Source organism: Plodia interpunctella, chromosome 10 (genome assembly GCF_027563975.2).
Source record: "Plodia interpunctella isolate USDA-ARS_2022_Savannah chromosome 10, ilPloInte3.2, whole genome shotgun sequence".
Taxonomy (NCBI): domain Eukaryota; kingdom Metazoa; phylum Arthropoda; class Insecta; order Lepidoptera; family Pyralidae; genus Plodia; species Plodia interpunctella.
The window spans coordinates 6,148,287-6,172,575 of record NC_071303.1 but is presented as its reverse complement, the minus strand read 5'-3'; the positions used below and the strand labels follow the sequence as shown (position 1 = coordinate 6,172,575).

The window sequence follows — 24,289 nt, the reverse complement described above, 5'->3', positions numbered from 1 at the left end:
CATGCTTTATACAAATTTCGCTTTTCCAGGCCCTTCTTTCAGAGGTTTCATGATCACAGCCACAAAATCCCAAATCATAATAAACTACTGACATAGTTTTTTCAAAGAAGAAAAGAAAAAAAAAACTACTGACATAATTGTCAATCAGTTATCATTGTCATTCATTGTCAAGCTGTCATCTCTGGTTCGTTTTGCTACCGATAAGTACGTACCTGTCGAGCGACAGTTCGATTCGATATTGGCCGCTCTAGCAAAGTAACCGCTGTTTTTATTTTCGTTATTTACGGCGTTTTTGTGAAATAATGAGTATTTATAGATAAAGTAGCTCCTAAATTGGTACTATTTTTATTTAAAGAATAAACAACTTTAACATGGCCAAATGGAAAATAAGTAGACTGATTTTTGGTAAGGAAGAATTCACATTTTCGGAAGGAGATGAAGTAACCATAGGCAGAGGACTTAACAACAAAATAGTTCTATCAAGTTTATTAATTTCAAGACATCATTGTGTACTCAATGCAAAAAAAGATGAAGTTTACTTAACGGATCTTAAGGTTAGTATGACGAGCCATGCCTTTTATTCCTGTAGACATCCTTTTTGTTCTTAAACACTTACTGAGATACCTCCTGAGGGGCACACGTTATTAAAATTATTTGATGGACTGCAGTGGTATTCTGGCCACTGTCTAATTCTAATGGATGAGAAATCCATAATATTAATAATGTGTCCACCTAAGCCAGGAGGAATGACTTGGTCTTATCAGCACTATTTGTTGCTCTAAATATAATAGCAACACCTAAATAATTCACTGTAAGTTGAAGGAAAGTAGACAAGATAATTGTTGTGGACCTAAGTAAAGGAACTAATGAAATTGCACAGGATATGGAGATAGAACATCACTTATTTTATTTCTTTTAATACTTATAACTAAAAGTGTAATTAATGTCCCCATTACATTTACATCAAAACAAATACATCAACTGACTACTACTATTGTAAACATAATTTTTAAATGATATTTTGTGGGCATTTCACAAAACTAATGATAGAATCTTCCTCCTTCATTAAAATTATGTGTTAAAGTTATGGAACCCTCAGAGGAATGGCCCTCTGGGCTTGTTCCCCTGGACTCCCTTTTGTTTGTAATTTCATTTTAATATTTCTCAGTTACTTTTATTACAGAGTGCAAATGGAATATATGTAGGTTCTACAAAAATACCATCATATAAACCAGTTAAATTGAAAGCCTTAGATGTTATTGGGTTTGGCTTGACCACAAGTTCTGTACTTCCTAATGTGGAAGATAAGGAAAAATATTTATTTAAAGTAACAAAAGAGGAAACAACTTTAGCAGATAGAATAGTATTCCAAAATGAGGATGAAATTGAAGAAGAATTGTTGGCTTTGGAGAAAGATTTGTCCAACGAAGGAGGGGTGTCTTTATCACCTATCTTAGATTTGAAACCAAATTTAAAACGAAAAATAGACCAAGAAAAAGAAAATGTGGTTCTCAAAAATTATTTCAGAGATCATCAATCTGATATCAACTCAATTTGTGGTAACAAAGTTAATATAAAAAATGATCTACAACATACTGACAAAAAACCAGCTGCCATCAAAAAAATTAAAGTTAAAGATGTTAGGAATGAAGATATAATAAGTTCTGAGGAATTTAATAAGGAAGAAAATGATTTAGAATTGGAAGTATTTACAATAAAAAGGGAGTATTTAGGCCATGATGATGATCCTATACAAATTGACAGTGATAGTGATGATAGTGAATCTGAGCAATGGTTTTTAAGGCTTTCACAAAATTCTCCAGGCAAGCCCTTCACTCATGCATCATCAATCAAGAAACATGTTGAATCAGTTAAAGATTTCCAAAAAGATGAGAGTTCTTATAGTCAAATGGATGATGAAATAGAAAATAATTTAATACATATTCCTGAAGATGATGAAGATTACATGACTGATTTAATATCAATACCCCCTCCACCTCCAGATTATGAAATTGAAAACAATCATGGTCTAGAAAATGAAAATAAATGTGAGGTGAATGAAATAGATAACTTCTTACCTACAGAACACACAGCACAGGAACCTTCACTCAAAAATACAGATGTAACCACTGATCCAGTGCCAATTCAAGAAGATGTTGTTGATGGTTATACCACTGCAATTCCTGCAAAATCAGCCCAAAACAAGGAATCCATACAAAACATTCATCATGTGACAGAGACAAATAATAAAATTCAATTGATTTTGCCCCAACCATTAGCTCAAAGAAGAATATCCAAAATAGTTTCACCAGAAAGTAAGTTCAAATATTTGTTTTTTGTATCTTCAACTATTTTTTTACGAAATAATAACAAAATATAGCATAGAATTGAAAGGACAATGGTGTGTGGATATAGTAAAGGCCATACCAATTTGTATCATGGATCTTAATACTGTTTCAAATTCAAATTCAAAATTCTTTATTCAATTTAGGTTGCATACATCACTTATTGACGTCAAAAAATTACTTAAACTAAGTCTACTACCGGCTTCCAAAGTGCAGGTGAAGAAAAAGCGGCGCAACAAACTTCACCGCAGCCTTTTCTCCAAGAACGTCAACAAATATAGGTCTTATACATATATTAAAAATTAGGAGGACAAATTTACATCATTATTAAAAATGTCAAAATTTGAATATTACGTACGTTTATATTATAATATTACGTATATATATTATAATATTACGTATGTTTTGTATATTTAGCTTTATATATTTATATATATATATATAAAGCTAAATATACAAAACGTACGTAATAATGTCATAAATCAATTACATATGTTATGATACTGCACCATGCTTGTGCCAAACATTATTGTCGTTCACATAATCATTAGACTTGTAATATGCCTTTTTACAAAATACTTCTTTTATATAATTTCAAAATTTTTTCAAGCTCTAGCTCTATCAGTGTAATCACCAAATTTTTAAAATAAGTTTACATTTTTCCGGACATACATAATGTTGTCAAATATAAATTGTGGGGTAAAGTTAAAATATTAATATCTTTAAAAAAATCTCTAAGGGAATCCCTTCTGCTCAAACCATATATAGCACGGATTGCTCTTTTTTGTAAAATGAAAATAGTGCTAGCACTCCCCCAAAGTAGTATCCCATAAGACATTAAGCTATGAAAATAACTGATAGGCCATTAATATGAGCGTCCCATTGCAATTTGGAATCAAGGGTAATTCCTAAGAATTAGGTGTTTAGTACAAAATCTAAGCTTTCTCCATCCAGAGTCACGTCGACGTGAGCCTGCCTAACATTGGGAAGTGTAAATTTAATGCATTGGGTTTTATTTGCATTCAGCATTAAGTTATTAGTAGAAAACCAATTCGAAATGGTAGACAAAATACGATTTACAATATCAACATCTTCGCTATGGCGGTCTACTTTAAAGATTAATGACGTATCATCTGCAAACAGCACGATGTCAGCCTGCTTTTCTACCATGTATGGCAGATCATTGACATAAACTAAGAAGAGAAAGGGTCCTAGAATTGGGCCTTGTGGTATGCCAATTTTTACATTGCAACCATTTGATTTAACATTATTAAGATCAACAGTTTTTAAGTATCTTTTAAGTAAGAAGCTATTAGCTCAATTGATTTAGAATCAAAACCGTACTGACTAAGCTTTCGCAAAAGTGTTTCATGATCGACACAATCAAATGCTTTAGAAAAATCACAAAATACTCCAATGGTATCCTGTGAGTTCTCCCACGCGTTGTAAATATGAGTGACAAGAGCCACTCCCGCGTCTGTTGTACTTTTTCCGGCAGTGAAGCCATATTGATGGCCGTGGGAGATAAATTAAGTTAAGATAATGGGTCTTAAAATGATGTAGCATTTGATAATGTGGTAATCGCTATGAATTGGGGTAGGTTCATGTGCTGTTAACTGTACCTAAATTTATTTATAGTTATCAACCTTCAATATCTTTAAATATATTTCAACTCAATGCAAAAAAAAATCTTATTTTCTCCATCTCCATCCAACATACAAGTATTTAGCTTTAGTGATCTGCATGGTACAATTCTGCCTTTGTGCCATTTATTTATATTGTATGATATTTATTATTTTCTATATTTTTTCTTTGGTGCAATAAAAAGTAATGTTTTGTACAAGTTTACAGCAGTAATAATACAATGAAGAGAAATTATTTGAGGGACATGAAAATGGAAACTGGAAAAAGTTAGACTTGAAATATGGGTCTTCAACTATTTTCTTACAAAATTTCATCAAAATTGGTGATGTGGTTTAGCTGCAAAAGTGTAATAGATGGTATAGCTGAGAAATATACTTTATTTACTAATCATATTAGTATGGTTGAAAAAGTACAAAAACATGTTTATCATTTCACAGGGAAAGTTAAAACACCATCAAGAAGAAACAAAAAATCAAGCTCATCAAAAAGAACTATAACTGAATCACAAAAAGAGGAACGAAAGAGAAAACTTAAAGCTATTGCTGAAAAGAATAGAGATCATAGTGAACAGTCCAATGTGGTGGCTACAGGTGACGATAATAAAAAAGCATTAAACACTATCAACGTTAAAGTGACCAGTACAAATAGAACAATGAAAATGACTAAAGACCCACACAAACAAGATGGAGATTATAAATCTAAAACAGAAGCTCCAATAAAAATCCAAGCATTAGACAAAAAATCTGAAACTACAAATGAAAAGAGTACATATTCGAAGTCGAAAAAAGAAATAGAAACCAAAAAGGAACTAGATGTTAAAGTTAGGCATCCAGACATAAAATCAACCAAACTAATAGAGCATGAGGAAACATTACATAAACATAAACAGAATTTGAAGCACAAATCAAAATATACATCATCAAAAGATAAACCAGTGAAGAGTTTGAAGCCACTTACTGAGAGTGAGGAATCATTATCAGGGAAACCTCTTTCCAAAGTGGAGCCTTTGCCTCAAAGAAAACCAAAGAAGTCTGTGCGCTTCTCGGAAGCAGCGCCACAGGTTCGAGAATTTGAAATAGAACCAGGCAACAGAATGAGAAAGACCAGTTTGATCAAAACAACATTGGTTGATGTACAACAAATGCCTATCTTCTCTTTGGAAAAAATATCTTTAATGAAAGTTTTGAGATGGAACCCCAACTGGCTTGTTGAACAAACTACTAGAAATATTCCACCTCCTATATTGGGACATACCATTGAACCTACACCTTTATATCATACGTTTGAAAATCACAATCAATATGTACAGTAAGTATCTAAACTAAAATTGAGTCCTCTCAATTATTTATTTAGGATATCTCTCCTCTTTTGATGGTAGTTATATACCTATACTATAATTGGCCTATAATAAAAGCAGTGACACCTTTAAAATTAAAATTCGATTCTGATTTATGACCGCCTGCTTACTTGGTGTCAACCCTCTGGGAATGCTGTTGTGGCCTTTCAGATTTCAAAGCCTTATTTCTCGTTGTCGCCTTTTACAACATTCACAAGTGGTTATCGAGTGGTCCTATTCTATAGCAGGAACCACACTCCCGATTCTTACCATATTTATTTATTTAATAGCAAACAAAACAGAATCATAAGCAGAAATAAGTAAAATTTAAATATAAAGGAATAGATCTAAATTAGTAACTAATTACTAGACAACAACAAAGCTAGAACAAACAAAAAATGTTAAAAATAGTAAATTGGAAAATTGCAAAAACAATAATAATGATTGTGATTGATTATAATGATTTATCATATTATAATATTTATATTATAATATGATAAATCATTATAATATATATTATAATATTTATATATATATTTAATGGTATGTTAATCTTCCTAGGCAAGTCGGAGATTTATTGTTAATGGAAATATGGGATAGTATATCATTGGCATATATGAAAGCTTGTCAGAATCAACAGACCAGCCTGTCCATGAGAATAGCTTCTCTGCCGCCGGTCCCGCCACCTGAGAGATACTTTGATATATTCAATGTTAGCGTCGACAGTAAGTAATATAATAATAGTTGTTTTATTGTTATTGTGTTTTATAGATGTATTGTTTTAATGATGTCCATAGATAAATGAAGATCGTCACTGCATAAACTTCTAATATAGTTTATTCATTACAGTGTGTGTACCCTCTCACAGCAACAGCAACCTCCTTCTTATCCTATCTCGGACCGTACCTTTATAACAAAATAAACAAGAACCTAAATATATACCCTCTCCACAAAAATAGCAGTAAAAAAGCAGTTACTAACTTCTTGAAAACATTAAACTACGAGGCCACAGAAAATCTTCTAGTACCTATCATTTAACCCGAACCACCACATGCAATCCCTATTACCACACTTGATGTATCTTTTAGGAAATGCTCCATACACATTACACTTCATACACACATACACATCCAACACACAGGCACACATACAACACAAATTAACAGCCTAAAATGAATTTATTAGTACATAATTTAAAAGTACAGTTATAATACATAAATTCGTATATTTACTATATATAATAGCATATGTTTAGATACAGATGTATGTATACATTAACATATATTGTAATTATATATAGTTAATTGTTATTACACATATGTATATATACCAGTTACTACAACAAATATTCCAAGGGAGAGGCCTAGTCACCTGTAGAGACCTATTTCAGGAACTAGTCTCTTCACAAAGCATACGAGTTCAGTACATATAAGTCCGAGTCATATAATCATTAACTACGTAGCAATAAGCTTTCTTGTATTTATTGTGAAGAGAAAATAAACGCTTTTATTATTATATTATGTGGAAACAATCATTTGTATGATTTGTAGGTTTCCATGTGACTTGTGAATTGTGAGACAAGTATCCTTCCAGTAGTATGATGCATTCTTATACCAAGTTTTTACTTAAAGTAGCAAGTTAAGATACTGCCGCCGTTATTTGAAAAGACAACCTGTAATTTTTTTTTCGAAAGTAAGTTATCAATCATATTCGGTTTCGACAAAGACGATTCTAAAATGTATATTATACTATTTCGAAAAAAAAGTCAGATGTCTTTTCAATTGTTGTGAGCAGCACAACTTTCAAAATAAATAAAATTCTTTACTGTTTTCAGTTTCTCTCCCAAATACAGAACTTAAAAATCTCCCCAAAGTCGGTGATGTGTTGCTGGTTTCTTTTGGAAGTGAAAACACTCGAAGATTTTTCTTTCTTCATAATATCAGATGTCTTCCATCGCCAGCTAGTAAGTATTTATAATTACATTTTCAAAATGTTTTATTTTTATCATATTTATCTTTCCCTCTCTCGTGCGTGTTCATGGTTACATTCTCAGCTGTCACTCCTCAATGATGGAAGGGTCATTGAGGAGTCATACCTGAGAATGTAACCGTGAACACACACGCAATATTCATTACATTAGTTAAAATTGCTCTCCGGCGCTGTCATTCCTTGTGTTTTTACTGTTAATAAGAATTTTCTCAATGAATGATGTTATTATATTAGATGTATTAGGTACTCGAACTTTTGGTTAGAAGATCGAGTCTCAAGACCGCCTCTTGAATGCAATATCGCTGCAGTCGTTTTATATGGCAAAATTTGTCTGAGGTCGTAAATCTTTTGTTTTTGCAGGAAACATACACTCATTCTACAACCTATCTTTGCACGCGACGTTCACACAAAAGATGAGGGACCTTAAGCCAGGCGAGGTTATATCAGGATTGAACCTGGGTCACATCAACAATGAGATGAATTTATTCGAAGCGATGGGCTACCTCGCCTCCTCGCCGCTCAGCGAAGCCATACTGAGACCTGAACCAAGACATTTTGTACCCGACGAGTCCTTTTCTAAAGAAATACGATCACCGGTAATTATTTTGTACTAGTAGACTTTCCAGAAAGTATTTAACAATCTAATTGAAAAATCCTTTTATATCTGAACTGGCTGTTTTCTGCAGCTCCGCCCGCGGCAAGATGTATGTATATGTATGTATAAATGATGTAATACGAACTCCAACCCCCCATTACTGGTGAGTAAAAAAAAATATAGTAATTACTGTTTGAACTTGCAGTCTTTTAACTATATGCATACCAAATATCAATCGATCCAGCGATTTAGCCGTAAAGCATAACAGACAGATCGACTTTTGTATTTATAACATTACGGATATGTATGGATGGAAGGAAGCGTTGATGCTTTAATGTCAGCATTGTTTCTACATGTGGCAGTGGACGATGACATTAAACGAGAGTCAGATGCGCGCGGTGACGTCATCAGTGGCCGCGGCGCTCGGCGACCGGCCCTGCATACAGATGATACAGGGACCACCCGGCACCGGTAATCAAATTACTAATATTTAGTTATTTTGCTAACTAAACTTTCGTAAATAATTGTTGTTTCTTATGGCTGTTTTTATCAAAATAAATAAAATATTTTTTATTTTTGACACAATCTTTATTGTTGTCAAGAGTGGAAGGAATGCCTTATTGCATTCAATACTTGACAAAAATCATCATGTCCGTTCAGTAAACCTTTGAGGAGTTCCCTCGTCGGGAGCCGTTCCTGAATGCACCATAACGCACGTTATCCAAATTAATCGTACTTATATAGTTATAAAATTTTAATCTTCAAAACTTGAGTTACAATGTTCCACCCGAGCATACATTGCAAGTTAAATAAAAGATTGTATTTGCAGGGAAATCAAGCGTAATATGTTCAATAGTGATGACGTATTTCTACGACAAACACGGCAACCGCCACCAGAACAGAGGCAAGATATTGATCTGCGCGACCAGCAACGCGGCCGTCGACGGCCTCGTGCTCAAGCTGCTGAAGATCAGGCAGAACTTGCCCAAACGTAAGTCCCGTCACAAAATATATTAACAGCAAATAGTTTATAACTTTGGAGAATTATAATTTTAACAAAAGATTTCTCTAGATACCGCATTATTTTGGGCTGTAAATATGTTGTTTCAAAAGCCAACTTTTGTTGGTTTATTTACTAAAGTCATCAATTATGGCTATGACTCAGATTCCTAACAGAATTGTAAATAGAACATTAATCAACAACTCGGACGTCATTAACTAGAGATAGCGATATCAACTTCCCGTCGTAATGTATTGTATATCCTGCCTGCATGCCTGCCAATGTTCTACTGCTTTATAAATCACTAAACAAAAAAGATTATACCTACAATCTATCTAATCAAAAATTCAAACTGCGTCTAAATTTAATGTTACTGGTTAAGCATTCGCGTTTTTTTTTTCAATTTATAATCTAAGTTTATTTAAACCAATAGCCAGATTGCAATATAGCGTGCGAGCTCGATGACGTGTGCGTTTCGCTTTTGTTTTAGCAGAGAGGTAAGCCTAGCTATGGCCACTCCATTCCAGAACAAAAACTAATACGTAATAATGCAATTGCTATGGAGGTCCTGAATAAATATAGCTGTATTTGTTTCTATACATATAATAACAAAGTCGTGTTATTACACTCGCAGCGCAGAGGTTCCGCATGGTGCGCGTGGGGCGGCTGGAGGCGATGCACGAGCGCGCGCGCGACCTCAGCTCGCAGCAGCTCGCCGCGCGCGACGCGCAGCGACCGCCTGCGCCCGCCCCCCACAACTCTGCTGTTGAAGAGGTACGCTATTTTTATATACTAAGTTTTTTAACACAAGTATATTTTTGGATATACGATGATTTTAGTTATAGTATTTCATTAAAATTAAGGAATTTGGTAAGCTTGCCGATAAAGAATAATGCAAAGGTAACGTGTTTGTCAAAACTAGAGATTAAAAGTAGGTAGATATTCCTCTGGGTATTAATTTGAATACATCAACGAAAAACAATATCTGACTAAAATTGTATGAATAAGTATGCTTTCTTTTCTAGATATCTCTACTGAATGCGAAAATAAACAAGTGGAAATCAGCGGCAATCGAAGCGAAGGACCCAGTGAGAGTAGCATACTGTGAAGGCCGAGTAAAGGAACTCGAAAAGAGAAAAGGACTGGTAAGATTTATCTTTGTGGTCGCACAATAAAAAACATACATAAGATTTTTTTTGTTAACGTGGTTAAAGCTTATTTTAAATATTTGCTCATCCCAGATGTTTGTCTGCAGGTTTGAGTGTGTTGTTTCCCTTTCTTGTGTTTTGTGTCCACGGACCCGCGATATAAGCTGGGCTGGTTATTTTTTTTTATCGAAGCCTACTTGCAGTTAGTCGATACGTTGACCTTTACTGCTTAACCTGAGAAAATATGACGACAGTCTCAAAGAACGTACAGCCGAAACAGTAACGCCGCATAGGGCTCTCAAGTCATAACGAAACTCGGCGTTGGGCGTTACTCGCAAAAATGGCCAGAGCGATATATTGCTCAAATGCCTGAAGCGCTTATTGAGAGAAGCGTCTTGGTGCTGCTGACCGGAAAATTTCCGTTGCGTAGCTGTCGGGCGGCGCGGGCGCGGCGGGGGAGGCGCTGCGGCCGGAGCAGCTGCAGTGGGCGGAGCGCCGCATCGTGGAGTGCGCCGACATCATCGCCACGACCCTCGCCAGTGTGCACAACCACAAGCTGCGCGGGTTAATCTTTTTAATTTTTATTTGTTCATTTATTTTTGTACACTGTGTTGAATTTTTAAAACGTTTTTTACTTTATTCTAAAGTTATTTTATTTCATTATGGAGACCAACATTCGGCCCTTTACGAGAATATGTTTAATTTTCTAAATTTTGTTGAAATTCGTCCTTGTTCGTAATTCGTAGATATTGCCTGATTGAATAACAAACATCTAAACTGTCGCATTTATATTATTAGATTAGTGTATATATATATATATATATATTAGTGTATATATACATAGTGTCAAATTTTACGAGCATGTGAAGTGAGAACATGTTATATATTTGTGCAGTGTAAAGCGTCGCATTGCACTATGTATCGTGGACGAGGCCGGACAAGCCATCGAGCCGGAGGCGCTGCTGCCGCTGACGCTGGACGTCACCAAGCTGACGCTGGTGGGCGACCCGCAGCAACTGCCCGGCTACATCTGCTCGCAGGTTGGTTGTACAACATTTTATGTCGTTTCCAGTCTGTCACGCGCAATTTTCAGTGACATTAACATGGGGCGAACGACGCTCGTGCTCTGATTCGCAGCCGCGGACTGTTTGTTTGTAATGAAGCAATGAAACTTGCAAGTGGTATTTTTCCTACAGGTTGTCCTGTCAAATTTTCCAAGTCGCTTCAGTTTCCATCACAATGCAATATTGTGATAAGCATGATCTGATATTGCACTTATCATCGGCTCCCAACGGGGAACTTCAATATAACAACAATAAAAGCTTATGTCAAAAATACTGTTTTTGTTAAAAACTTATTGTACTTTAACATCTTACTATCAAGTAAAATAGCATGTCGTCATGTAGGACATGCGTGCCAATCTGACAACTATAGATGGCGAAGACAGGCCGAATAGGAAAAGTGGGAAAGCGGAGCGGCGGTGGAAAAATGGGAAAAACTCTCAGATGATAGAAAGAGAGATCGAAAATAGAAATTAGAAGAGATAGAAATGTCACATCTTGTATATCAAAAAGTTTATTAATAATTAGATACATACATCGCAAGAAATGGGGTCGCCGTTGAGAAAATATAACAGTATGAAAAACACATTGATAGCTAGTACAGGCGTAGTTTTCCAGAAACCTCGAACGATTTACATACAGTATAGGTTATTTTTATTAAGACTTCTCTTGCAATTAATTCGATTTTACAGCGCGCGAAGCGTCTCGGCTTAGGCGGCAGTTTGTTCGCGCGTCTGTCGTGCTCCGTTAAAACTTGGAACCATTCTGGAGTCATACAGCTGCTGCAAGCTACCGCACCACTAGTATTCTAAATTCAGTGCACAAAACATAAACCCGCATAAGCAGACTATCCCTACCACGCTTGTTTTATTAATTTCTAAATGTAAAATTATTACATTGAACAAAAAAGCAAAATTCAAATGTGGAAAAATTGATTGGCAACTTTAGAATTAACTTAAAATTCGAAAAACTAACCGTTTGGAAACGCGTCTTTAAATTTAAAATTGACTTCGCACAATTTGGAAACAGTTTGGCTGTGCGCGAAGCGTCTCATATATTCAAATTTGGAAACCATTTCGCAGCGCGCCAAGCGTCTTGGTCTGGGCGATAGTCTGTTCGCACGACTGTCATCATGCGCCGAGACGTGGAACAGATCGGACGAGGAACGAGCAATACAACTGCTGCAAGTGCAGTACCGCATGCACGCACACATAGCGGATTACCCGAACCGAGCGTTCTACGCGAGTCGAGTGGGCGACCAGCCCCCCACGCGCCCCGCACTCCCTTGTATGCCCTATGCCGTCATAGGCATCAGCAGCGGCGACAAAGGACAGGGTGAGATTTTTTTATTAATTATTTTACGCGGCAATATCACCTGCAAATTTAAAATCTATAAAATGTATACTTAAATTAACACATTATGAATCAACTTGAAAAATAAACCGTCATTGATGCATTAATGATTGAATATAACATTATTCAGAAAAAAATCGTGTATTCCCACACCACTATGAACCTTTTTTTTCTGTAGTTTGTTATAACCATGATATAAAATTTTGCAGCTGTTCGCGGCGAGAACGAGATGGAAGCTTGGGGCGTGTCGCGTGTGGCGGCGGCGCTGAGTGCCGCGCTGCGTCGCGCCGCGCTGCCGCCCGGCGTCGCCGTCATCACGCCGTACCAGGCGCAGCGCGACACCATCCGCCGCAAGCTATGGCAGCTTCAGGACTCGTACGTATCACATCACCACGTTCAACGCCGTGGCGGACAACGGGCGACATTTGACTCCATTGTAGTCTGTTTTTTTCTATAGGTAGTCTGTTTTTGTCTATAGCACGTGAATCAGAAGCCATAGAAAAAAATAGAAATTTTCCAAAACTTACGATTTTGTTTTATTAATGCACCATTGCAGTTTTAATGAGATTCATTTCATTCGGTGGTTCAAACAACCGCCAGCGTTGAAAATGCAGTCAGGGTTGTCACAAAATATGAAGAACGTGATACAAGTTACCTTTAATATACTCAACACGTCAAATAGACCGTTGGTACCGCCCAAAATCCGACTGTAGTACTACACTGCAATAACTCACCAAGTGAATACAAAACCAAAAAATCATATGTTTTAAATTTCCACAGAGCGAAGGACAACGCGAGCAGCGTGGAAGTGAACACGGTGGACAGCTTCCAAGGTCAAGAGCGAGATGTGGTGATAGTATCGCTGGCTCGCTCGCACGGGCTCGGATTCGTGGCGGACGCGGGCCGCATGAACGTACTGCTGACCCGCGCCCGCCACGCCCTCATCGTCTGCCTCAACCCCAGAGCTGTGCAGGTATTGACAAAGAATACTATAGATCCCATCATATTTTCCATTTCTATTTCATATGACGTGAAAAAGTGCCTGTGAAGGCCTAATTTCTGAATGATTTGATTTTGATTTTCGCTTATACAAGAAAAAGATTTGCGTATTAGAAATACATGAGAATAAACGTGAGAGAGCGCTGACATCTTTAGTCCCTCATCATCTCGTGTCCGGCCCATTTTGCCACTTTGTATGAGATTATCCAGATTGGGCCAGGAAGTATGGAAATCCTCTATCTCATTGGGTTACACTCGTCCGTTGTCTATATAGGCAGTTTTCTTGGTCTTTGACTCATAGTATCATCACTCATGTACCACTGGCTCGTTCTCACGCTCAAACATACAATGTACGAAAATTTATTCGGTGATTCCATTGAATAGATCATGCGAAGATAAAAATCATGAGAAAACTGCACACTCACTATTACCTCAGAAAAACTTGAAACTTAACTTAAATTCGAATATTGCATAGTAATCTTATTTCTCCATCAGAACAATCCTCAATGGCGTACACTATTAGAAGACGCACAACGAAGAAATTTGTACAGAGTTCTTCCAAACAGTATGTGCCAACCAGCGGGGCCCATCACCGACGACGCCATCTTGTCTTACATTTCTAATAATCATACTGACTATCGTTCACATCGATAGCTAGCTATACTGTAGTTATGTTTTTAAGTTATAATGCTACTACCCCGTTTGGTACACAATATTGACATGTCCTTTTTATAATAACACACACTTTAAAAATAAAAATCTGGATATTATAATTAAATTATTGTATAAATATAAATTTCATAAATAATTTACAATGTTCACAGAATTTTATTTATAAGCGTAAAATCCAATAAATTGACATCGACATTGTTTTTTAGAGTACCAAAACAAACGGGGCTTTTGACTGATTAAGAATGTGTTACGATTAGGAAGTGTACATATGTTTGATAATGACAAGTTGTGATGAAATAAGATTAATGAGAGTGCTATTAACTTTAAGGCCTGTGTGATCAAAGGACAGTCATTAGCATTTTTAGGACTTAATCCTAACATTAGTTTCTAGTTGGCCAATTCCTCACTGATAGTAGATTCCCACATTGTCACCAAATAAATGTTACAACCGAGAAGTCTGTGATATACCTACGTAGTATACGTAGGTATACTACGTAGTGGGTGGCTTAGATGAAATGCAACAACTCCCGAATAAAAAATATTGTGAAAACAGAAAATAAATGTTCATCTTTCCATAAGAAGCCATTGATCATTAAATTTTTATGGAAGAGCAAAACTATTCTGTCATTTCTTTGGATACTTTACTTACTTACTTTGGATCCTTTATTTGCTTGCTGTAAAAATTTTGATTAGCGTTTAAAATGCCAACCTATATTAAAAAAATTGAAATGTCATTGAGCATGGCACGTATAATAAGTGATATAGTCATTTCCTTATATTATGTACTATAGTTAACATTAGGATTTTGACAAGATGTACTTGTGTAAGCGGATGCCAAAAATGACGGTCTAGATCTAAACAATCCATGAAGCAGGACACGGTCATTCCAGAAAACGTCGATATTTAATACCATTATTTAATCCAAAATACACAAAAAGTTTACTATGTAACGTTTTGATTAAATAATTCAGAGTCAGCGGCGTCATATACATATGAAAGGAGGATTAAACATTTGATATATTTATACTTAAAGTGGGGAGCACAGGGAGCAGGAAGTCCAAAGCACAGATGCCTCTGTGCTCGCGATTAAATAACCATTTCCATATTTACGCTGGGCGCAACTCTCGAAAGTGTTTATTAATAATATTCGTAATGGAATTAAAACATGCTCTCACAAATGATGCAGTAATTTTAAATTATTCTGATCCTTAAATGCAGTTTGTAATGCAATAGAAAACAAGCCGATGTTTTGTTGCATTTTAGTTCAAAATAAAAACTTGCCAACGAAAAGCTTTATTGGGCTTCTCAAAACAACTCGATATTTAAAATAACTATTATTTCAGTGATTGTCTGTGCCTTTTGTTTATTATTATGTAGCTCTAATGTTACTATCTGATTTATGATTGTAAAATACTTGTAACTTTTTTGAACAATACAATTATTTTATGAAATACACCAGCTTTTCCTATTTTTGTTGTAGTACCTGGGCCTGTTTTTGTTCAGTAGAATAGTCAAATTAGTCAAAAGCCAATGCTGTGCTGATTGATATACATTTTGATACCTACCTATACGTACATACTACTACCTATACGTACGTACCACCTATACCCAGTTTTTTTTTATATTAAAGTCGGACATAACATAGATCATCAATAATAATTAAGAAAAAGAGTTAGTTTAGGTTCTGGTACTATTTTATACACTCATTCAAAATAAAGAAAGTGTGTACCCGAACTACATATACCAGTACCAAACTATATTTATAAAATCTACGACTACCAAATTTTTATTATTTTTACTTTTAAAAATTTAATTTTAATTTTATAAAAAACTAGCTGCGTCCTGGGGCTTCGCTCCTATGGGAATTTCGGGATTAAAAGTACCCAATGTATTATTCCAGGTTATATTCTACGCGTGTATCAAATTACATAACAATCGGTCCAGTAGATTTTGCGTGAAAGAGTAAAAACACACATACACACTTCCTCACAAAGTTTCGCATTTATAATATTAGTAGGATATCATTATCCAAGTCTGACATTCTAGGTAGATATAGCTCTGCACCACCTGCCAAGCTAATAACGGCCTGAACTACAATGGACTAAAATCAACACAGCACCACGAGTCTTACAACACCTCACTAATGTGTTACTTACTAAAAAGACGACACATAAACATAATCTTGATTCGGACAACAGTAACAGCTCTGCAAACATGCACACTAGCGCCCGCGCACCTCCACTACATGTTTATCAATTATTTATTAGCGAAAACTAGATAAAGGATTTTATTACAAAGTATTATTGTTTATTCTTTTGGAAACAGTTGCCACAATTTAAAAAACTGCCAACGGTGGCCACCAAAATCCGTATTATGTAAATGTGACTACTTTATTACTCCTAAAAAAATCCTTTATATAATACCGCAGAAATACTTCTTTAGTGTACGCTGAAAAATAAAAGAATGAAAAAATTGGTATAAAATGTGCGGGTTTGTTTGTTTGGGTTGTTTGAAAAAAGACAGCCTTTCGAATAATGTCACATTTATATCAAAAACGTTATGGGATAAAAGGTCATTCAAGAAAAAAGGGTTCTATTACAGGATAATACAATAAAACAAAATATCAGTAAGTAGAACGTTTCTTTCGTGTATTCCAGTGAATATTATAAGGTTATGTACCCACATTACCTTACAGATATTAAAGTATTTTACAATTTCTTTTTCCAATCAACTAAACTTAGTAGTCATTACCACATTAATAACGCTAACTAGGGATGCTTCACATTTTCATTACTAATGCCAGGTTATTGATACCGAATAGTCAAAAAGACTAATGTTAAATTTAGACTAAATAAAACCAGTCTGTTGTTTGTAATGCTCGGTCCCATTTTACACACAATTATAAAAAAATGCCTCAGTGAATGACTCTAGTTCTACTTATGACAGTAGAATTGAAATGCAGTACTCTGCCAGCCCCAAATTTTGTTTCACAAATGCTAAGCCTACACTCCAGAAATAAGAAATATATTCTTTATTTTGGAATGGTTACATCGACTGTGATTGCGGTTTTCTATTTCATCACGAGCTGTTCATTGGAGCAGCATAAGATTATCTTTGTCCATATTTACATACATCATTGCGACAACATTCATGCAAAAATAGTATCTTCAATTTGTATTCTAAAATTGTAACATATTAATAGCAGTAAAAAACATATTTTACGAGTTCATTCATAGGCGACAAATAAATCCATTACCCTTCTTATTCACTTTATAATCAGAAATATTTAAAATGGCGGTCCTGAACGTTCGCAGTTTAGTTCATAGCCATCACCCTAAATTACACGGATTATACACTAGCGACGCTATTGCAGGATGGCTTTTTTATGAATAAAAGGGTAAAAATTTCACTTGCCAATATAATTCTTCTTTCGGCAGTGTAAGAATTATTGCAACTTTGAAATGTCCCATTCTGGTTTGGGCAGAAAAAAGTAATTAATTTTATAAATTAGGTAACGATCTTATTACTATTAACTAATGTTCAATAGGATACCTAAACGCTATATAACTAAAACTGTTTAGTAAATTTAAACTTCAGGCGACTTTTACATGATATTATGACATCAGAAGTGCACAAGATGTTTTTCCGAAATAGATTAATTGAGATACATACATAATTTTTATGTATAATAAAATTGTTTAATCATTTCAATATTAAGGTACATAATGAATTCTAGTCTAGACTACTAATCGTAGTATATTAAGACTAATTCAAGGCAGTTGTATCAGAGCAAATAAAGTCCTTTTTCTAAATTGTTATTTGCTTTAACCTACAATGATTAAAGAAGCCCTTGGACTAACTGCCGAGCGCGTTGTCTTGACATGTTGACTAAGAAATGCTTATCACGACACAGATTAACTAATTAAGTTCATAATACTATCTATTTACAATAAACACACTGGCCGACCGGGGTCAATGGTGCCGCGGGTAGTGGTGACCACTGTTGTACCTGCAATATATTCAAAACACATCGTGAGCAAGTCATATCTTTTATAGTCGTAGTAGCTGTTGCCCACGGCTTCGCCCAATCAAAAATAATCTAAACCTCAATCCTCGATGGTTAAAGTTTTGTAAGTGATGTATCGTGAGTCCTAACCACAATTTGAAGCATTACGCCTAGTGAGTCCATAAATAAATGAACTCTTTCTAACATCATTTACAGAAGAAATAAAAGTTGTTGTAGGTATTCAAACAAATGAAACGCTGACTTATCGCAAAAGCAAGTCCCAGTCAAGCATATAATAATTCGTTTTAATTTATATTTAATTTACTGCCACTGGCTTACACGTTTGGACACAATGTCTACAGATGTTAAACAATGCTTCTATTGTGTCTGAGTGGCCGTGGAAGTGTTAAGTTAAGGATAGTTAAGAAGTTAAGTTAAGGATATCTTCAGGAGTTAAATAATAGTAAAATACAATACATACCTGTTGTTAAAGCGTTTGTACTTGTTGTTATGATGTTTGTTGAAATGATGTGGCGGGCGCCTGTCTCCTCGGTATTTGAAGTTGCCGCCCCAATGCGGCTTGTTTTGTTTTTCCTACAAACACAATATACATTTTTAACTTGAAGAGATTTTATTATCAGTATATACATGCAGTCATAAAAAAACATTTATACTAATATTTCGAGAAATGATTTCATAAAAAGTACATTAAAGTAACTTTCTAAGACAGTAAAACGTTGTTATAAGATTATGTAAAATGCTAACAAAGACTTTGATAAGTATTAAATAAATAAATAGGGACAAATGACACAGATTGAGTTAGCCCCAAAGTAAATTATTCTAAATCTTGTGCACAAACAATTACGCATATAGTTAAATATTAATATACCTGGAAAGGATTGTATCCATTCCTGTTGTTATTAAATCTATTGTAATGGTGGAATTTCTTCATCTTTTTGTTGCGACCGCGGTCCATCTCGTCGGTGGCGTCCAGTGCACGCTTCCTCTCGTCACGTCTTTCTTCAAACACCTGAAATTAAACAAATCCAATTAATTGAAAAATAACTTCTCCTTTTGATTGAATATGTCAATACATATTCAATCAAAAGGAGAAGTTATTTTTCTTTATTTTATAAGTATGCCGAATAAGGTAACGCAAACTTTATCTCACTTTCGTCAAAATTTTGAGGTAAATTCAGCAAAGTCGCCAAATCGTAGGAAAGTATTTTTAGGCAAATGTAATTTTTTTATCAACTCCAACGTATTATAAAATAAAGTGTTCTGCCGCGTCTATCTGTTCGCGTTAAACTCATTTATATTCCTAAGGCCTTCCTTAGGAATCACACTATATAATAAACGAAGCCGGAACAGGCCACTAGTTATAACTACTAATCACGTGTAGAGGCCCAATCGGGCCATCCTTCATGAATGCATGAGGAACTACGGAATAGTGGGGACATAAAAAATGTTGATGAACTAAAGTTGTGATCATTTCATTTCATTTACTGGTGATATTGTAATTTTGCAAGATTCATGGTAGAAAATATAATATACCTGTCTCGAGAGCACGCTGTGGGAGCCGCTCCAGCTGCTGACGGGCGCGCCGTAGCCGCGGAGCGACACTGCCGTCAGCAGCCGCGCGCCCCCGCCCGCGCCCCCGCCGGCGCCCCCGCCCGCGCCCCCGCCCGCGCCCCCGCCCGCCGCCGGGGCACCGGGGCCCGCGCCCGGCGAGCTGCGGTCGCTGAGCGGCGACATGCTGCTCACGCTGGTGTTGGGGCTCTGACCACTCTCTCCGCGCCGTTCCTCTTTCTCTTTCACCCTTTAAAACGAACCATTGTTTTGTCTTATCTAAACTATTATTATAAAGAGGTAGACGTTTATGAGTTTGTATGTTTGAGGCGGGTAATCTCCGAAACTATGGAACCGCTTTTAAAAACTCTTTCACGATTAGAAAGGTTTGTATCCGAGACGGGAGCGAAGCCCCAGGCAACATCTAGTACTTAATAAATAAACTTGATCAGACTAGCAATAATGTCTAAAATAATGAAGATTAATCAATTATAAAAGAAAACTTCGTTGACATACACAGTGTATGTGACAGATAAAATGAATGAAATTCAGTAGGCTGATAGAATAGAACATAAGCTAGCTAAGTTAGAGATTTTTTATAGAAATTAATAATGGATTTTTCAAACATGACGTGTTTTAGTTTGTAATTATGAAGGTTACCCACTTCTTATGAGTGACTCCATTGAGACTGGGGCTTAGCAGCGGGGCGCCGGGCTCCACAGTCCAGGACTGCTGCAGCCGCCCGGTGGTGACGAGCGCCTGTGGAGAATGGCAGCGACTGGGTTTAGGCTTCACACTGTCTTCGCTGAGACTCTGTCTGCTCCGCTCCTCATTGAACCGGTCATTGTGTTCGTCACAGCTCGACTCCGAGTCATACGGGACCAGTTTCGAATGAGAATGACCGTTTCTCTGAGAGTAATTAGACGCGGACGTGTCGTTCTTATTCATCTGTTCTTCTAATTTCTCTAAAGGTGATTTTTGCATTCTTACCAATTTACTTGTGGAGGCGGACTTCTCTGGAGCTTTTGCACTGTTATTTAACGACCTGAGGTCGCTGTCGCTCTTTGATAGCTTGGGTTTCAAATGACACTCTTCACCGTTTTGTCTTTTTATTATAAAGCTTATTTTCTTTTCTTCATCGACCCTGAAGCTAGGTTTGTCGAAACCGTTCAAGATTTTTGGTGCCTGTATTACTTTTTCTACGTCACCATTTTTTTTTACCACCCAGGGCTCAGAGTTGGAATTGGCAAGATCAGATGACTTACACAATGTGTTATTCAATATGATAGGTTTATTTTCTGACTTTGCAACCTCTGTGGAGGTGCTAGTCAAACCAGTTGTTTTCCTGTCGTCATTTCTATAAATCGTCAATTTGAGTGGGCTCTTCTCTCTGTTCAGTATGTTATCTGGCAACTGAGGGCCATACACGGTACTCGATGTGGACGCGGTGGGAATGGGAGTTTCATCCACTGTATTGTCTTTTTCGAAAAACATTATGTAGGAGTTAGTTCCGAGCACGGCCGACAAGGGTAATGGCCTTACACTGCTATCGTCAAATTGGTAATAATTACTGTTAGGGGCTTGACCAATAGCTGTGTAATGGCCACAGTTTTGTGAGGGTCCCAGATGTGTTACCAAGCTTACTAATTTGTATGACTGTAAGAAACAAATTTATAAATTAATATATTATATGGTACTGTACTACAATTGTAAGATATAACTAAGATCTAACTATAAAACTAAAGTGTGTTCAGGAACTAGTTTTAACACACAAAAATTAACCAAAACACTTACTAATGGCTGATGCATATTTTTAGAATACATGTATTTATTTAATGTAATCTTCTTTCGAAATTGCACATGTTTGGAGAGCTTCCCACCAGCTAGAGAAAACCTTTTCAATGCAATGCAGAGTACCATTGGTGCACGTTCTATGAAAAATTGCTTTGTAGCAGAAACCTGAAACAAAGACACATTGTAATAATGTATGCCTACTAGGTGTACATTAGATGAAATAAACAACATTATTTAAACATTCATAGATTATTTTAGATCATTATTTAAATAAAAAGAGTTGAACTTTAATTGTCAAAGATCTTTAACATTAAAAAGACAAGACAGTATCAAAGTCAATTCATTAATAAATATTTTTTTTTAATTTATTTTTTTTTCTTACCTTTTTGTTGCATGATTCACACTTATATCCTAAATCTTCCAGTCTTTCTCTTGAGAAGAATGAATCTAATGCTTCTTCTAAAGTTGAGTGTTTTCTAATGTCTAATAGTAAATCCTGTAAAAATTAACAAATCCAAATTCACAAAACTGACTATATCCCAACTCATTAACAAAAAACTCATCATTAAGAATTTGGTGTTGAATGCTATGAGACCTGATAATAATGTTTAAAATAAATTAAACAAAAACAGGTAAATAAGAACCTTAAAACTTATAACTTAACCATAAAACTTACTTGGAAATGTTGGTAAGTGGTAGATAAGTGTTGACAAGCCAAACATCGCACAGTTGATCTCAAATAGCCTCCAAGAATCTGATTTAATGGTGTTGTCTCTTTACTGTATTGATCTAGTTTGTCGCCATTGACAAAACGTGACAAATAACATTTCTCCATTGCTTCAACAAGATACCTGGAATTTGTTTTTATAACATTAAAACAAATTTCTACCTTGTCTAGTGTTGGCACTCTTTTTTTTATCACTTACATTACTCTATTTATGTGTTTTTCAATTTTCAACATAAATAATATAAATATTTCAATTAAATGTTATGCATATCTTATTTAACCCTAGATCGCGAGACACAATAGATAAGCAATTGTTTGACCTGTGCATTTGCACAGTTTAGGTTCAGTTCATAAGGTAGACAATAAAGCAGTACCTTAGGAATTCATGAGCATCTTCTTGACGCCCTGGAGTCAAATGTTTACAAATAAGTCGTAGTTTGGAGTAAACTTGCCAAGGCTTGATTGGTGCTCCACCACTTTTTTGGGTAGCCATTAATGTCGCTCGCATCCCACAGATCACACATGCTTCTGAAAAATACAGATTGAGCAAACATTATTATATAAAATTCTTTATTTTACTATTGTTCAACTGAATCCTAGATGTCACTCATGTTGAATTTAAATAACCAATATAAACAAATAGTCTGTGCTTAATTAAGTACATGGTAGACCATGTACTTAATTAAGCACACACTATTAGTTTTATTTAAAAAGTGAATGGTTAAAATTTAAACTACTCAAAAGCAATTTCACTGTATATTTGTTTTCTCTCAATAAATTCCTAAAAGAAAAAACTAATAATCTCTCAGCACTGTGTGCAGATAATGAAATAATTTATAAGCAGCACATTGCCTAGCCATATATAAAATGGTGTAAATAAAGTTGTAGGTACCATAGTTGTTGTGATCAACTGATAATAGGCTTGATTATGTTATTTGTTTCAAGTTTATATCATATAATCAGTACAAACATGTTAATAAACTTACCCTGTTGATTACATTTTTCTGCATGAGGCGCTTCAGACACCAACCAGTTAGCCAAAGCTGGAACATGGAACAAAGCTTGCAGAGTAGAATTCAAGTAACATGTGTTGCCTACATTCTGCATGCCAGCTCCAGCAGCCCAAGGAGTCTGCCAGCCCAACTGCACTTTTTCAATGGGGAACAAGACCCTCTTAGGCTTAGGTATGCCATCATCACTATTATTGCTGGTATCTGAAAAATATTATTATAATATTATTTAATAATAATTAGTATATAATTAAAAACAAAATTTAAATTATCCATATTTCCATGTTAGGATCACAAACGGACAGAAAACAAACATTATACGGTACCTACCACAACCAAATATTGACAATGATGATAAAATATAACCTATAAATTTAAATTTTCTCACATGTATTTTGAAGAAAATATTTATAAGAAAATGTTGATGATTTTAGAAGCACTTACCATTTGATTGATTAGTAGGTACTCCGTCCTTTTTAAGAATTTTATTATCGAGCACAGGCTTTTTAGGTCGAATCACCACGTACTTAGACTTCAGCCCATCAAGTACATTACTTTGAAAATCACCAGATTCTTCAAAATCTATTTTAGTTAAAAGTACACTTTTAGCAGAAGAGTATAGTCTACTGTCTAACAACGATGAAGATTGCGTATCATCTGCAGTTAAAGATAAGCGCAATGCGCTGGATACTGGGTCGCAAATTGAAGCGGGCATTTTACCTCCAAAACTGCACTATCACTACATCAAATCACAACATTCTTCATAGTATTTCAGAGAGTAGGAGTTTCAATTATTATTATCACCACTTGCGAAAGTTATAAAGTGATTGAATTGAGGAACAGGTTGATTTCAAAATACAAATTTACAGAATTTTATGGAAAAATTGGCAATGTCCACGGCAGCCAGAGCTCCATAGACAAAAAAGATGGATATATATTTTATTCGGTGCATGCATAGACAAAATAAGATCCTTTGTTTATGATATTCCAAAGAGAAAAATCTACGCATATGGCTTGTAGTACGTGGAAAGACGTCAGAAA

General features: G+C 35.5%; 2 protein-coding genes across 3 annotated transcripts; one reads left to right on the top strand and one right to left on the bottom strand.

The window, feature by feature from the left end:
- Nucleotides 1-210: 210 nt before the first annotated feature.
- Nucleotides 211-15,595, top strand: Setx (Senataxin). Its single transcript, XM_053750538.2, has 16 exons — nt 211-554; nt 1,184-2,315; nt 4,427-5,297; nt 5,887-6,050; nt 7,160-7,288; nt 7,675-7,910; nt 8,272-8,380; nt 8,739-8,900; nt 9,544-9,683; nt 9,935-10,054; nt 10,488-10,621; nt 10,953-11,097; nt 12,201-12,453; nt 12,681-12,846; nt 13,252-13,444; nt 13,966-15,595. The coding sequence occupies exons 1-16, from the start codon at nt 372-374 to the stop codon at nt 14,122-14,124; spliced, it is 4,296 nt and encodes a 1,431-aa protein (XP_053606513.1). The 5' UTR covers nt 211-371; the 3' UTR covers nt 14,125-15,595.
- Nucleotides 15,596-16,765: 1,170 nt separating this feature from the next.
- Nucleotides 16,766-24,167, bottom strand: scny (scrawny). Of its 2 annotated transcripts, XM_053750552.2 has the most exons (12): nt 23,693-24,167; nt 23,225-23,452; nt 22,613-22,766; nt 22,188-22,362; nt 21,894-22,007; nt 21,512-21,676; nt 20,708-21,373; nt 20,382-20,476; nt 19,703-19,967; nt 19,038-19,178; nt 18,630-18,742; nt 16,766-18,151 (listed from the first exon to the last, which is right to left on the bottom strand). In XM_053750552.2, exons 1-12 carry the CDS (start codon nt 23,961-23,963, stop codon nt 18,115-18,117), a joined length of 2,424 nt encoding a protein of 807 aa, XP_053606527.1. In that variant the 5' UTR covers nt 23,964-24,167; the 3' UTR covers nt 16,766-18,114. The 2 variants fall into 2 exon arrangements, with proteins under 2 accessions (XP_053606527.1, XP_053606526.1); XM_053750551.2 differs by having other exon boundaries at nt 20,382-21,373.
- Nucleotides 24,168-24,289: the final 122 nt, after the last annotated feature.

Coding starts and splice junctions, on each gene's coding strand:
- Setx (XM_053750538.2), top strand. CDS start 372: ATGGCCAAATGGAAAATAAGTAGACTGATTTTTGGTAAGGAAGAATTC. Junction 9,684..9,934: donor ACAACTCTGCTGTTGAAGAG/GTACGCTATTTT, acceptor TTTCTTTTCTAG/ATATCTCTACTGAATGCGAA. Junction 13,445..13,965: donor TCAACCCCAGAGCTGTGCAG/GTATTGACAAAG, acceptor TTTCTCCATCAG/AACAATCCTCAATGGCGTAC.
- scny (XM_053750551.2), bottom strand. CDS start 23,963: ATGCCCGCTTCAATTTGCGACCCAGTATCCAGCGCATTGCGCTTATCT. Junction 19,968..20,381: donor AATGGAGTCACTCATAAGAA/GTGGGTAACCTT, acceptor TTCGTTTTAAAG/GGTGAAAGAGAAAGAGGAAC. Junction 18,743..19,037: donor ATGGATACAATCCTTTCCAG/GTATATTAATAT, acceptor TTGTGTTTGTAG/GAAAAACAAAACAAGCCGCA.